This window comes from Nematostella vectensis, chromosome 10 (assembly GCF_932526225.1).
Source record: "Nematostella vectensis chromosome 10, jaNemVect1.1, whole genome shotgun sequence".
In the NCBI taxonomy this organism is placed as follows: domain Eukaryota; kingdom Metazoa; phylum Cnidaria; class Anthozoa; order Actiniaria; family Edwardsiidae; genus Nematostella; species Nematostella vectensis.
The window spans coordinates 12,017,989-12,033,977 of NC_064043.1; the positions used below are offsets into that span (position 1 = coordinate 12,017,989).

At 39.0% G+C, this 15,989-nt stretch overlaps 2 protein-coding genes across 3 annotated transcripts; one reads left to right on the forward strand and one right to left on the reverse strand.

The window, feature by feature from the left end:
• The first annotated feature begins 2,478 nt into the window (after positions 1–2,478).
• On the forward strand, positions 2,479–10,945 carry LOC5510610 (orphan steroid hormone receptor 2). 2 transcript variants are annotated; one of them, XM_032379774.2, is made up of 4 exons: positions 2,479–2,686; positions 6,658–6,987; positions 8,806–9,435; positions 9,771–10,945. In XM_032379774.2, exons 1-4 carry the CDS (start codon positions 2,668–2,670, stop codon positions 10,031–10,033), a joined length of 1,242 nt encoding a protein of 413 aa, XP_032235665.1. In that variant the 5' UTR covers positions 2,479–2,667; the 3' UTR covers positions 10,034–10,945. The 2 variants fall into 2 exon arrangements, with proteins under 2 accessions (XP_032235665.1, XP_001631058.2); XM_001631008.3 differs by lacking the exon at positions 2,479–2,686 and adding an exon at positions 4,116–4,443.
• Positions 10,946–13,429: 2,484 nt separating this feature from the next.
• LOC5510623 (transcription factor AP-4) lies at positions 13,430–15,349 on the reverse strand. The gene is made up of 3 exons (XM_032379775.2): positions 15,070–15,349; positions 14,832–14,985; positions 13,430–14,710 (listed from the first exon to the last, which is right to left on the reverse strand). The coding sequence occupies exons 1-3, from the start codon at positions 15,153–15,155 to the stop codon at positions 14,144–14,146; spliced, it is 807 nt and encodes a 268-aa protein (XP_032235666.1). The 5' UTR covers positions 15,156–15,349; the 3' UTR covers positions 13,430–14,143.
• Positions 15,350–15,989: the final 640 nt, after the last annotated feature.

Here is a 15,989-nt window from a genome sequence, read left to right on the forward strand (position 1 = left end):
ACCGAAATCCGTGGCTATCAACCATCATATTTGGACAAAAATGGATCGTTCACGTATTGAAAGATTTTAAAATGAAGCGTATATCATTTTACCCTAAAAACCAGAGGCTCCGAGAGTTTTTCGAGCGAAGCGCCCTCTAGCATACTGGGAAAGCGGATATTTAGCCTCTGGAAGCCAGGGTGATATCATTTATCTCGTAGATCCAAAGAAGCGAGAGCATTTTCGATAACTTGGGGAGTTGCAGCACCACGTTTGTTTAGTGGCTTTAGAGTTAGTGGCTTGCCTTCCCTTACTAACTCGAGGTTTCACGTTTTCTTTTTTACTCACTCTCTTTGACGCATTTCATGTCTTTGCCATGGCTTCTTACTGGTTGCGATTTGTGATGAGCTACAACGCAGGCGCGAAGAGTTCTCAGTGCTCATATTACGAACTCCCCGTGAAAAATAGGAAGCCGTATCCCACCAACAGGGAGCTTGTCGGCGCTTGTGTTAATGGTGAAGAGGGTAGTGACATACTGCCTCTTAATCCTCTTATGTTTACCTAGCTTTAGCGGCGAATAACTCTGCTATGAGTTTTGCTCGAATCTGCGTGCTTTAAGAAGCTATTGGCACAACACAATCTGTCGTAAAGAGTTCATGTTTGAAACATTGTCGATAACTTGAGATTAATATCGTGTCTGCGACTTTCTTTTGCCAAATTATAAACTGTTATGTAACGAAGATCGGGTATCAGAACGTCTTCACGACTTTGAAAACCATTTCCTTTCGAACAAAACAACCAATCAATATTCGCAGACACGATTTTGGTGTTTGTTATGTGCTGATTGATATTCTGCGTTTGAGCCGGTTTCACGTGGTAACCCTGTGGTCTTATAACTCGATATGTAAACACCACTTGTTTTGTCAGTTTTCGGGGCGAGCTTTATACCGTATAAACAAATCACTAAATGTAGATATATGGTAGTATTTAACATTTATCCAGCTTAAAAACGATATATTATTCGCAATATTTCGTTAAATATTTGCCAGTCAAGACGCATTCTACGAGAGCCGGTCGACGAGCTGGCGCCGAAGATATCATCTGGTGTATCTTTTTGACTTGGTGTTCACGATGGTTTTGTGAAATAAAAGAAAAATACGGGGAGTGCGGGTTTCGTCACTACTAACGATTACATGCATAAATTATGATAATATATGCAACCCGTCTTCAAGTCTGCGCACCCCTTCCCCCCCCCCCCTTCTCGGCAAATCTTGCGTACGCGCCTGCTGCCTGTCCCTCTACCTTCATGCACACGCCCTACACCTTTACACCCTCCCACCTTTTGCCCTTGCGCCTCGGTACAAATGCAATTCTCGCCATAAAGCCAGGGTAAGCTTTAAATCTATTTTTTTCTAAACAAAGGTTATAAATTTCCGACCTCTCTGTTTATCTGTCTGGGCTCCAAGGATATCCGACATTATCAATTCGGTTTAAAAAATAAAATGATTTATTTATGAGTATGCCTGTGGTAGACAATTTTGAAATGCAAATGTTTTTTTTTTTATTTATTTCGCGGGGCCATATGCCCGACAGTTGAGAAAGGGTCTCAATGGACTAAAACCCGACAGTTTTTAATTATTCAAATCACCCAGTAAATTGTCCACCTACTGAACTCAAAGCAATTTTTAACCCCAACCCTTCCCTGCTAACAGAGGCCCCTTTTCTCTGTATTTCGCTGGGCTAGGGAGCCCCAACCCCCATACTTTTATGGAATCCCCTTGCCTGGAAGGTAGTGTTTCTTATGTTTCTTGCCCCAATAAGTTTTACAACATGGCATTTTCATATTTTTTACACATGCTTTTAAATAATTAAATGTGTTTTTTTTTCAAATAGAAAACATTGTTTTTGTCGCGCAGGGTCTAGACAAAGTCACTGGATTAGACTGTCAACAACTGTATAAACAACGTTGAGCTGTGTCGTCCTTGCTACTTCAACGTAGGCATTCTGACCTCTGTCGTGCCCGCGCTTTCGACAGCTACTACCGCTTACCTCTATAAACTTTGCCTGAGAATATTCTAACCTTTTATAACCACAGACTCGAACCGAATCTGATCTTGGAAAACCACCCCGACTTTAAAATAGAACAGCATTTTGGCGATGTACCATGTATTTTAATCTTTGCTGGAGCTTAATTCCGCAAAAAAATCCTAGGCAATTTTAGTCGCTACGAACATTCCCGTTTCTTCTATATATTGTATATAAGCCGTCCTACTTATTCCGGTTATTCCGGTATGTTATATAACTCACATGGACCGAAGTGCGAGAACGTGGCTAAACGTGAGTTGCTCTATGATTCAGCATAATGTCCACGTGAGAGTCCGCGTGAGCCAAGCCATCTCGTGCGTTTGCCCTGAATATATCAAATTCAACACCCCGAGAATCGCAACCTGATTGGTCAAGTACGATTTGCAGCACAATCACAGACCAATCAGAGTGACCTGAATTAATTGACAATAGCCGTTTGACCTTGAATGTATTGACTGCATCTTGCCCCGAATATCGCGGAAATAACAACAACAAGCTACCTATGAACAATTTTGGACTTGCTAAATGAGTTTGTACTTGCAAAATTTTCAAGGTTGTGGAAAAAAAGTCAACATTTCAGTTGGAAAGATTGAACTTTGAACCATGACTACTATTTCATCAGGTGAGTTTGGTGGTTTGGTTGTTTTGGACTCAAATCCTTCACTAATCCCCCTTAGAAGCTACAAATATTTGTTGTGTGTTATTTCCTTGTATAATAGTGCAAAATTCTATAAATGGGAGGCAGAATATCTGTTTGCATTATAATGATGACTTACTATCTGCGCGCGCTATTTTTGAGGTCAGAGGCGATGTAATAAAAATGTGGGCTTGACATGGATCGCCCTACATTCAGTATAATTTTCCTTAAAAATCAAAACTAGACGGTTTAACTAAATTGACAGTCATAATTTGAAATATAGTCCAAAACGTTTTAGCTATTTCTCTGTCTATTCTCACCACTCTCTGAACTTATCCAGTCACACGTGGTTCAACCTCCACCCTCGACAAAACCGCATTTATATAAAACCTACTGGTCTTACCAATGGTATTTATATAAAACCTACTGGTCTTACCAATGGCATTTATATAAAACCTACTGGTCTTACCGATGGTAAATAACCTCTGCTGCACGACAAACTGAGCAATAGAACGTTGAATTTTGCTTAATGAAATGACTTGAGAAGCGCGATAAAATAGCTAGTATCAACCCAACAATATTCATCACGCGACCCCTGTGAGCGTCTTGTCGGATATTGTGTGTTGCGGAAAATCTTTTGACGCACCCCTTTTGAACTCATGCGACAATAATAGCTAACCAACTTACGCAGCTTACAAACACAGACAAATCGACACAAAGTGAATCATTATTCCTAAATGCAAAGAAAACACCCCCTTTAACATGTGACTAGTTTGAGTAACAAGTTAAAAAAATACGACAGTTATTTGTTATTTCATTTTTTGGTGCAAAAAAGAGAGAAAAGTGTCGGTTTTTATGTATTTTTTTAGTTTGTTAACGAAACTCTGTATGCATAGATCGCAAGAATCAAAATTACGTCCTAAAAATTAAAGGACGTTACATAAATTAGGAAAGATCGAGTTTTGTTACTTCAATCTCTTTATAGCCTTGTTGTTCGGTTTATGATTTGTTCTAAATATACACTTGATCTTTTTTCTCTGTTAAAAAATATCATTTCATGTCGACCTTATCCCTTATGGTCTTCCGCAACTCTGTGGTCTTCCGCAACTCTGCTACACACCATATCAAAATTGAGAACGCAATTGTTTCTGACATCATTTTTAACGAATAAAACCGTGCATTATCCCAGAATACAGATAATTTATTACCTTATTAAAGGAACACATAGTGGCTAAAAATATACGAGATGAAATGTTAACCATTAGATTATATATTCAATGTGTGAGGTTGTGCGGCTTAGAAATGGTATATTTGCATAATAAGAAATTATATAGTTTGAAATTCACAGGAAATCAAGCATGCTAAAGCACAAAGAACTTGTTAATATTAAAAAATGTTATAAAATAAGTTTATCAAGTCAAGTTTTAAGATGGCACAAACAAGAAACAAGTCAATATTTGCATGGTAACAATCGATAGAGTTTGAAACTCACAGAAAATCAGGCATGCTCTAACACGGGGTACATCCTTGAAGTCGACAAAACACTCGCTTTGTTTACGTTTTCAGTTCACCTTCTCCAAATGTAGTTCCCCTTTGCGGTAGCCAAAGAAAATGTCAAATAAACAAGTTCGGTCGGTATCGAAAAGTTCGGCCGTCAAGCGATGAAAAGATAAGATTTAGTAGTAACAACTATCATCTCCATCTCCATTCCACGAAGCTTCCAAAAGGAACTGTAGATTAAGGTGCGGTATACAATCATTTTGGCGAAACAGCTCATCTTGAATTCCTTGTAGACGACTTATTTTTTAGGAGCGATTTTCTAAGTTTGTTTTTACCTTTATTAATGAATCCTTGCTTTATCATATGACGTTAAATTAACCACTTTTTTAATTCAAATATAAAAATTTAATACAAGTTTAGACTAGGAGATATTTTTACTTCAAAAATAAAAATTTCAAAATCTGCTCACAGAATCAATGAGAAAGATGTCTATGCGAAATGCACAGCTCGGGATCACAGGGGATTTAAGTTCGGCGCTCTCGTAGGCTTCTTAAAATAAGTCAACTGGTATAGGAGATTGCAATACTTTTGCCATTTATCTAAGATCTTTTAGCTTCGACGAAGGGGCCAACGCTCGAAATGTCAACGAGACTGCTCTGATTTTACAGGAGGTATAAAACATACCATGTCAACCTTGTGTTGATTAATTCCCCTTCGGACAGTTTGAAAGTTCGTTTTCTTCATTAGAATAGCGTAAAACTACGAGATAAACAGCTCAGTTAAGAGCGAACAAAGAATTATTTTTTACTAGTGTAAAGCTCCTGCGAAGTTAGAAGGACTAGAAGGCTATTCTCAACTCAGATACATTCATACACTGAGTACGACTGGCAGTGTTTCACCAATTAAAATAAAAAAACTTGTTAAAATGATAAAATGTTATAAAATAAGTTTATCAAGTCAAGTTTTAAGATGGCACAAACAAGAAACAAGTAAATATTTGCATGTTAACAATCGATAGAGTTTGAAACTCACAGAAAATCAGGCATGCTCTAGCACGGGGTACATCCTTGAAATCGACAAAACACTCGCTTTGTTTACGTTCTTCAGTTCACCTTCTCCAAATGTAGTTCCCCTTTGCGGTAGCCAAAGAAAATGTCAAATAAACAAGTTCGGTCGGTATCGAGAAGTTCGGTCGTCAAGGGATGAAAAGAAAAGATTTAATAGCAACAACTATCATCCCTATTCCACGAAGCTTTCAAAGGAACTGTAGGTTAAGGTGCCGGACTACAATCGTTTTAGCGAAACAGCGCATCTTGAATTCCTTGTAGACGACTTATTTTTAGGAGCGCTTTTTTTCAGTTTGTTTTTACCTTTATTAATGAATTCTTGCTTTATCATATTACGTTTAATTTACCACTTTTTGAAGTCAAATACAAAAGTTCAATACAAATTTAGAAGAGGCGATATTTTTACTTTAAAAATAAAAATCTCAAAATCTGCTCACAGAATGGGAAAGATGTTTATGCGAAATGCATAACTCGGGATCACAGGGGATTCAAGTTCGTCGCTCTCTTAGGCTTCTTAAAATAAAACTCTCCTACTGGGAGTTGAAGATGAGCTGTTATAAGCTAAACCAACCGAAGCCCGCCACCTCAAAAGTCTGGAAGTTCTACAGTTGTTGCTAGCATCGTGATAAGAATTGAGACAAATGCCCAAATCTTGTTGATACTGTACTACAGCATTAGTTATTTTGCCTTATCTTCAGACTATTCTATTGCACTTTTTAGCGCATATTTTCCACTATTTGTGATATTTCTAGGATATCGCACTATTTTTATTTACCATGCCAAGGATATTGCAATACTTATGCCATTTATCTAAGGCCTTTTAGTCCCGACGAAGGGTTCAACGCTCGAAATGTCAGCAAAACTGCTCTGATTTCACAAGTTCGGCGCTTTCGTAGGCCCTAAACTGGGAGTTGAAGATGAGCTGTTAAGCTAAACCAACCGTAGCCCGCCACCTTAAAAGTCTGTAAAGTTCTACAGTAAAACTACAAGATAAACAGCTCAGTAAAGAGCGAACAAAGAATTAGTTTTTTTACTAACGTAAAGCTCTTGCGAAGTTAGAAGGACTAGAAGGCTATTCTCAACTCAGATACATACAGATATACACTAAGTACTACTGATAATGTTTGACCAATCAAAATAAAAATAATTTGTTAAAATGATAAAATATTTGCAGAAGTTTTTGTCAAGTTTTACGCTACATTGACGTACTCGAGTTCGATATAGCCTGATTAAGAGCCAGTTAGAGGGAACATTGCGGTCATAGTTTGTTACAAACTTGTGTTATTTACTTAGAGATAGTTAACTCTTTTTAGATTTATAAATGTGCTATTTTAATTTCATATGCATTTCTTTCACAAGTATAATAATTTTCTTTTCTTTTTCCCTTAGACCGACGCGTCATCGAAGACAAATGGCGTCAAATGACTAGTCCTGTGTTTATTCGATCAGAAGCCCAGAACCCATCGCACACACAGATGGTTGCAATTCCGAAACCGATTATTTGGGGCAACTGCAAGGTTTGCGGAGACAATGGCACAGGAAAACACTACGGAGTCGTTGCTTGCGAAGGGTGCAAAGGTTTTTTTAAAAGGACCGTTCGAAAAAATCTCATCTATACATGCCGTGGAAGCAATGACTGTTTTATTGACAAGGTCCACAGAAATCGCTGCCAGAAATGTAGATTTGTGAAATGCTTGACTGCGGGGATGAAGAAAGAAGGTAGGTTTCCATTTTGCGCTTGTTATACCATACGTTTTAAGCTTACATCTAAGCGCGATTTTCGGAGGGAAACGGGAAACATTTCGACACCGGCACTTTCCCGACTATTTCCGCGTTTGGTTTAAGAGGGCCTACAGCAAAATGATGTCCAAATATTTATATTCATAACCAAGGCACACTCGAAAATTCTAAAACCATGCCGAACAAGAGATAAACGTCCTACCGCACCACAAGGAAGTTTGTGTGCATCTATTCGTTTGGCATCGGTTTGCTTGCAGCCGATTTTAGTGTCAGTCACGCAACGCTTTGCGAAACCCGAACCGCATTGCGAAAACGGTTGCAAGCAGGGTAGGGTAACGACAGCAATGACGATTCTGATGAGCAGGACAAAGCAGCTCCTTTATAGAGTCTCTAGTCTCCTGTGCAGCCGTCTTTAGTGTCAGTCTCGAATATAGGGTCTCTGCCAGGCTCCATTTTGTCATCCATTTCCATCTGCTTGTTTGGGGCAAGGGGTTTAGGATGGTTATTTCAAGGCTTTGGAGGCTTTCTTGTCTTAAATAAGCTTGTTGCGGTCTGCCTGTGGGGCTAATTGCGTGTTCTGACAGTAAGATGGCTATCGTTTTCGTGACTTGAACTTTTTATGATTGACATCTTAACGTGCCATAAATAAACCTTTATAATCGTTTTCAAGATAATCTGTTATGTGTCCGACTTGTTTAAAATTTGGGCTTTCAGATGGAAAAGTACCTACTTGAAATTAACAGTATCAGTTGGTACAAAAACAGGATCACGCATATTAAGGGCACCTTTTCGGTTATTCACTGGGTTCGTCAGATGCGCTAGCAATATGCGATGGCTTTTTATTAAGGGTCCTCAGGGATCCGTTTCTGGCAGCTACTGTATTTGTAGCAGTCTCGCCGATACAGGCAATTTGAAGAGATAAAACAATCTATGGGTTCTTTGTCATTTACAGGCTATTTCCAGGGTTCTCTGAGCACATTTACAGTTTATTTCCAATAAATACAAAAAAACTCAAATTGTCGTGTTGGTGAACCAGAAGAATAAATACAATATACCAAAAACTGGTAGTCGGCTACCAGTTTTTGGTGTATTACAGTTTATTCCCAATGTAGTTGTACCGTATACATATATTTCAATAAATGTTGTCAGTGCAAATGGCAAATGGCGATTGACAAACGGCAGTTCTACGACCGAAAGTAACCATGCGTCTCGAAGAATATGGATAAATCAAAACAATTATCCATTAATGGTTACCACTGCTTGGCTCTGACATTGCTGGACTTTATTTAACACCTTTAATTTTACAAATAATTAGTACCCATAAGCCTAGCCCCTCCCTCCCCTTCCCTTGAGCCGCTACGCAGGCTACCATAAGCCATTTACCATTTGCCATTCGCCATTTGCACTGACAACCTTTTGTGAAATAGGTATATATTTACAGACTATTTACAAACAAGCCGCTTCAAGATTTCTATGGGCATCGTCTTGATTCTAATTTACAGACTATTTCCAGAGTAATGTTGTCTGTAAAAAATGATTTACATAGTCTGTAAATATTTACAGGGTATGTAAATACTCTGTAAATCGGCATCCGCACGATTTTACCAGTGTTTAGTGCCGCTATAGCGCTTAGCAAATTAGTAAAAGAAATGTTACCCAATACAACAGTGTCACGCCAGACAAAAGCGTCACGCCATAAAGATCAGCCTCAAAAAGGCTCAGAATAATTCTGGGTAATTTAACAAACAAGTATATACGTCTGGATATTCAATGACATGTAAGAATCTTCCATTGCAGCTGTACAATGCGAAAGAAAACCATTGGCAGCTTCACAGTTGGTTCGCCAGCAAGAAACACCCGTCATTACATCAACAGAGGAAAGAGAAGATCGGGGCTATGCTAGCGAGAGCAACTCCGAGCAGTCACTGTCCCCGCCCGCCGTCCGTAACAACCCCCGCCAGGAACACAGAGAGCATGTCGCTGAAATCCTTGTCCTTCAGACAGAATTCAAAGTAAACGTCCCCTCCCTTGCTGGGGTCCAAGTGTTTTCCATGGACTATGTCTACGAATTTGCTACAAGGCTGTTATTTGTATCCATCGATTGGACTCAAAGCATCAGTGCGTTTCGGGCGCTTCACAAATGTGACCAAATAGCCCTCTTGTGCAAGACATGGGCTGACATATTTTTGCTGGGTGTCGCTCAGTCTATATCTAATTTTCCACTCTCTCCACTGCTGTCGCTAGCGGCGAAAGATATTCAACAGAGTGAGGCGCAGGACCCCAAGCCCCCGAAGAACATTCCTGGACAAAAGAACACGTTCGAGAAGATTATTGCCATTAAGGATGTGATGTTCAGCTTTGAAAAACTTAACCTAGACGCCACTGAGTTTGCGTACCTCAAAGCTGTGGTTCTCTTTAATTCTTCAGGTACAGTATTTTACCCGAGCCAGTATTGTACGCCTTCGCGAATAAGAATCGGCCTCTATTTAGGGCCGCCGCAATAGGCATGGGCTCGGTTCTCTCAGATCTTTCCTCCATACTTTTGGAGTGGGGGAAGGGACGCGGGCGCGCCAAAGACCGAGGGCTGCCGTTCACCGAACCTACCTTGCATTGACGCAATTTGGGTGACCTGGCCATCGAGACAGATTAAAAGAACGTCTACCAATCAGGATGAAAGGATCACACCAGTAAAGGTCCACGCTAGCGCGCGCCGTACTAACAAACGCCTTACGCCAAACTAATAACCCTTGTTTCTATTTCAGATCCGTACACCTGTGTTCAAGACCAGAAACAAGTAGACAAATTGCAGGAACAGTCTCACTGCGGGCTCAAGTCGTACATTGATTCCAAATACCCAATAGGCAACTCGGGAAGATTTGCTAAGATTCTCCTCAGACTCCCCTCTCTACACCTGATCGATAGATTTGATGTGGAGGAGCTTTTCTTCGCTCCTCTTCTTGGTGGAGTCAAGATCGAGAGTATAATGGAAAAGATCATACTGCGATCTTCAACGTCGTCATTTTAAAGTGTTTTATGTATTTTTTTAGATTATTAGGCCTCGTGAAAACAGCACAAGCATTGCTTTCAATGCTTGCACTGTTTCGCATACAATGTTTTGAGGTGTAGTTCAATAGTTCGCCAACATTCCGTTACCTTGTAGTTACCGGTGTCAGCAATGCTGGCTGATGATGGCGCTGTTTGCACCGGGCTTTATGTAATTGAATATAAATTGCTTTCAATATTTCACATAAAAAAATAAGTGTTACATAATCTTTTAGGGTGTAGTAGTTTTTTATACAATTTTTCTGAGGTATTATTTGTATCATCCAAAAGCGTGCAAGTTTCTTCATTTGAAGGTTTTTTTGTTCGCTAGCAAATCTTTTGCGATAATCAGAGTGTTAATGTACATTTGGATTAGCAGTTGTTCAAAAATTATAACCATAGAATTTGATCTTGTTTGTAAAAGTCTATGATCCTGATTTTCAACAAAGAGTGTTTGGATTGGTGCGTTTCTGATTTTTTGGCGAAGTATAACTATTATACTAGTGAAATATTCGCGCGCAAACTTTTTTTCGCACCGTTACTTGTTTTTTGTCGACTTCATGAAACTTCAGCGGCTTACCTGAGTAAAGGTCTAGTACACGCGCGTACCGACTTTTTGGCCGCCAAGGGGGTGCGCGCGCACCCTGCGCATGTTCCTTTCTATTGCTATTTCTGTGTTTTTAAAACCAGACGCCCAGAGAATGGAAGAGTGGCATTTTATCGGCAAATTTGTTTGGGAGTGAAAAAGTCCCCAAGTCGCTTCTCCAACATTGTCGTTTCTCTTTTCAAATGTAAGTAGTTATTTGACTTGTTTGTATGTATATATTGTTAACATCTAGTTAAAAACAAATCTGTGAACATGACCGTCAATAAACAGCGCACTTGAACACATAAACCATAAAAGCAGTGTTATCTCTACTAAAATTCTAAAGCATGCGCTAACATACCTTCAAGCTCCTGTTTTACTGGAACCAAAATTAATTGCACATGCCGGATTTGATTCGTAGGGTTGGGGCAGGTGATCCACACACCCCTATTTGAGTAAAATCCGGAACCCATAGTCCATCCCCTTTGTGAGATTCTGATCCCCTCCTGAATTTTAACACCCAAGACTCGAACTCGAGTCCCCCGCTTATTCGAAAAGGGTTTGCACTGGTTTGTATATTACCTCGACTATTAGCTCACAACTTTGTGTCATAGTTTCTTCTGAGTTAACATTCAAGTGCCCGTCCACCCTGTTACATCATTACATGACACGTTGCAAGACACAAGCACACACGAGTATTCAGAGTATTCCTCTGTCCACTACGGACAGCCCCACTTCATGTTTTCGATATCTTATTTTACGAATACTTGCGTGTATTGTTGGTGGGTGGGCCCACTACTTCTCTAACTCTACCATTAAGCCTACCATCGCCCTGTCCACCTCAATTTGTTGCGTCTCCTGCGCAGCCATCCTTAGTGATGCTAGGGTCGGCTGCGCAGGAGACTAACCATAGGACTTCCGCGTCTAAAATGTATTTCATTAGCCTTGCCAAAATATATTTTACATCAGAAGTGTGAGCCCACAACTCATTTTGTTCTTAGAAATCCTGGCTATCCTCCTACATACCTGCCCGCCACAGTAAAAAAATTACCAAACTGTTCATGTGTTTGGTCAGCCTACTGGTGTTTTGACTGGTCCCTGTTTTCAGAGATGTCAAAGGCGAGGACTTATTGTGTTGACATCATACTTCCAAGAAAGGGGGGGGTACTATAAAAGATTGACGGGGGTGATCGTCAGCAATCAATCTTAACTCTAAAAGATAACACTTTGGGTGAAGTCAACAGCAATTCTTACCCCTAAGAGATAATCCAATTTATTTTGTTCTTCCCTGGATTGCCTCATTCCTCTTTATATTTTTCAGCAAAATCTCTTAACGTAGGGGGGTAGGCATAGGTCACAATACACGGACCACGCAGAGCATACTTTCAAGTGGTAGGGCTGATAACTAAGAATGTATTACAAAACTGGGAGGGCTGAATATATAAGAAATTTATGATAATTTCTTGAAAAGTGTTGGGGCTTCAACCCTACCAGCCCGTCCCCGGTGCCTGCTATGGTCACACCTAGGCTCCTCTTTTTATCGCCAAATAGACGCAGGGAGTAGTTTCATCTTCCAAGCATTCAATATAAATTTTTCACTCAAATGAAACCTTAATACATGAGTTAGTATACTGTTCATTCTCTCCCCCAAAGTAAAGTAAGGGTAATTTTGCATATGTAAGTAAACAGACTACTCAGGCTAACTTAGGCTTGACTATGGGCTTATACGCGGATATCCAAGCATTTTTCAAAAATACAAGACTGCGGTAACCTACAACAACCAAATTTGGCATGGTGAATAACCATAGGAGAAAAACATGATCTGCACAGTCTTTTGCCATGGAAGCAGCAAATGTGCATATACTCGCATATTAAATAGCCAAAAATTTTAAACGAATATGGGGAAAACTTATACATTGCAAATTCGTGTTCTAAGCACATATATTTATTCATTGCCAAAAGCCCCATAATAAATAGCCTTTGCATCTGGTCCATCGGCCCCGTAACCATGACAACGGTTAGCGTGGTAACATAAAAAATTCTATACTCGCTAGAATTAATAGCTGGACCAGGTGCAATGGCCATTTCATATATCTGTAATGTCAATAAACAAATATATGCCTTTAGATTACCAAATTGTTTTGCCTAAATGTTCACCATTTTTACTTGAATTATTCCAGCTAATTAAAATTCAAACTCATGCGATTAAACGCGTTTCCATGGCAACATAAATAGCCTTTGCATCTGGTCCGCCTTTAGATTACCAAATTGTTTTGCCTAAATGTTCACCATTTTTACTTGAATTATTCCAGCTAATTAAAATTCAAACTCATGCGATTAAACGCGTTTCCATGGCAACAACAATTTCAACTACTGTTGTAAGTACCCATGATCTACCACTATGCCAAGCTTTATTGCCATACCATGTATACTTTTCGAGATATTCAAGAAAATCATTTTATTCTGCGTTGAAGCCAGAGTAGCAGTATTTTCCCAAGGCAAGAAGGCACATTACGAAGTTTCACCACAATTGTTTGGAATATGAATTGTAGTGAGCAATAGATGTTGCTAGAGTTTTATGATTCTTTTTTTAATGATAAATACATTTTATAAAACCTTGTTGTATTAGAAAAATCTGACTTCTGCAAAATATTGTCTGCCTGGACATGAAAAATTATTTGTGGTTCAGCATCATTGCACATCTAGATTTATAATCTGTTGCATTTTCATAACAAACTTGGGCATTAGATGGAAAATTTCTCAAATGCCTTTGTTTAGATGAAAACTCTAGACTAACCAAGCATTTGTTTTAATAATTTATAGACTGTACACTTCTTTTTACATTCGTTTTAAAAAGGCTGGAATATGCATACAGCCTTTTGAACCTCAAATACATGTAAATGAAAAAATGAAATACAGACAAATCATTTTCCATAAGGGATCTTTTAAGGTAAAAAAAATTCATGAAAGGAGCTGGTTCAAGGGCCAATTTGGTAAAGAAACTAGAAATAAAGAGATGATCTAAGTATTTTATTTGTAGATATTAAGCCCAATATAAGAATATATGATCATTCCAAAATAATTTTGATATTTTTAACTTTAACAAGATCCCTTAATTTGTTCTGTTTTACACAGCTACGTTTCTAAATGCTGTTTACATAAAAACTACATGACCAATTAGTACCAATTTTCTGAATTATGTATATCTATATATTAACTTTTTACAATTATTATGCCAAAGTGCTAAAAAAGTCATGTGATTTAAAACTGGATTTGATCTTGTCCTTATTTACAATATAATAAATATGTAAAAACAAGCGCTTCAAAATGTGCATCACTACAATAATGAAACTATTCCGTGGCTTAAAATGTGGGTATAAAAGTTCTCCGTGGAAATCTGTGGTACATGTTGCAAATTCCTACAGTTCCGCTTTGCTGGTTCGTAACAATCGAATCAATAGTCTATCAGCTGTAGCTGTATAAAATTGGTTCACTAAGAAATGACAGCTAAACTATCAGCCGTCTAGATGCAAACTCTGAGCTGCTTCCAAGCATTTCAGATTTGTATTTCATTGGCGTTTCATCGCATTCAGTTTCTTTGCCTTCCAAGTGCCGAATCGCCTGTACAATCGTATCCAGGCTTTGATGACCGCTAGCGTGTGTTTTGCTCGAGTTAATTTCTGTTTTCAGCTTGATATCATTGAGGTCAAATTCTAACTTCTGCTTCTGTGCTTCCAAAGATATCCGAAGGCGCCGTTCCTTCTCCAGTTGACACCGCAATTCAATAAGTTCTTTTTGTATCTCTTCGACGTAATCATCTTCGTAAATTGAGTTCGAGTTTTCGTCTCTCTGATGTCTTTCCTTGTCGTTCGAACCACGTGCTTCTAAATCAGAACTGTCCGGCCCGGAGCCGGCGCGATTTCGTTTCCTTGGGATAATTCCTTCGCCTTTTATCGACCCCTCTCGCTCGCATTGACTTAAAATACGCTTCAACGTGGTATTTTGTTGTAACAGCTTGGTCTTATCTTGCTCTAGTGTAAAAATGTATTCCGATGTTTGCTGCAAAATAGCGGCCTGAAATTATAAACAAAAAACGTAAGCACGGCGACAGATTATTTGTGATTGTACGTATTTTACACAAACTATTTGCAATCTCAGACCACCAATAAGTTTAAGAAAGCTATATATTTTTTACCTTACTAAGTTTCTCGCCTTCTGTATTCGGGATTAGCATTCGAAGCGCTTGGAAACCAGAATTTATACTTTGCATTCTTCGTCGCTCGTTCGAGTTTGCAATTTCCCGCCTCAGACGTTTTTCACGATCACGATCAGATTCAGGGCTGACGCTCCTACAAGGGCAAAATATAATAAGAGACCACACTCAAATAAACAAGATTTGCACTGCACAAAGCCTTCATAGATTACTGTTATACCTGTACTCAAAATCACTCAAAGACTCGTCTCCAAAGCTATCGTCCAGAGATTTTCGTTTGCCTGTGTTTCGAGTGTGTGCGGACATTTTTTCGACTTTGTGGTTAGTTGCAGGATCTGAAAGCTGAAAGGGTTGGCTTGTCGAACGATTTTCTGTGAGTAAACCAGTACAAATAGTTGTCGGGGACCTAGTTTTGCAAAGCACACATCTTCTTGTAGAGAAATCGGCGGGAAACAGCTGTCTTTTCCAATCAGGTGACCGAGGAAGCGAGGGAGAAATTTGAATGCAGTGCAGCAGAGGAATGTAAAATAAGTAAGTGGGGAGAGTTTATAGTTTAGAAATACATATTTCATCATATTTCAATCCCTTTCAAAGAAAACAAAATGCTGTTAAATTATATTGATAGAGACTTAGTACCCCAGCAAATAGTAGCTGCTGCTTTTTAGTTTTATGCTATTCGTCGTAAAATCTAGGTAAAAATTTGTATGGAGAATTCAATTTCTCAAAACATTGCGCCGTCAATTGTCGGAAGGGATTGCCCAATCAGCAAAGCTGAAAGATTGGTTTTGTTTACTCGACTTTCGTAGTTTATTGATGATCCGGCTCATTGATTGGCTGAGACCCCATGTGGTACATTCATTCACACATCAGCTGTTAAACTCAGCAGTTTCTCTCTAGTGTTTATTTTTTCCCTAAGGCAACCAAAATAAGTGTCATGGAACCATAAATACACGTTATCGTCATCGATGGGCAATCACAACAACGCTGACAAAAAAAAAATCGACGGACAATTCTGCAACAATCCAAACAAATCGGGAAAGGCAGTGTAATGTAATCTGCGGGAAATGGAATGATTACTGCTGTCGCTATGCCAATAGAATAAAACAAAACTACCGCTGTTATGTTATTCTTAGTATCCCC

Coding starts and splice junctions, on each gene's coding strand:
- LOC5510623 (XM_032379775.2), bottom strand. CDS start 15,155: ATGTCCGCACACACTCGAAACACAGGCAAACGAAAATCTCTGGACGAT. Junction 14,986..15,069: donor TTGAGTGATTTTGAGTACAG/GTATAACAGTAA, acceptor TTGCCCTTGTAG/GAGCGTCAGCCCTGAATCTG. Junction 14,711..14,831: donor AAGGCGAGAAACTTAGTAAG/GTAAAAAATATA, acceptor TTATAATTTCAG/GCCGCTATTTTGCAGCAAAC.
- LOC5510610 (XM_032379774.2), top strand. Junction 6,988..8,805: donor TGCGGGGATGAAGAAAGAAG/GTAGGTTTCCAT, acceptor CTTCCATTGCAG/CTGTACAATGCGAAAGAAAA. Junction 9,436..9,770: donor GGTTCTCTTTAATTCTTCAG/GTACAGTATTTT, acceptor TTTCTATTTCAG/ATCCGTACACCTGTGTTCAA.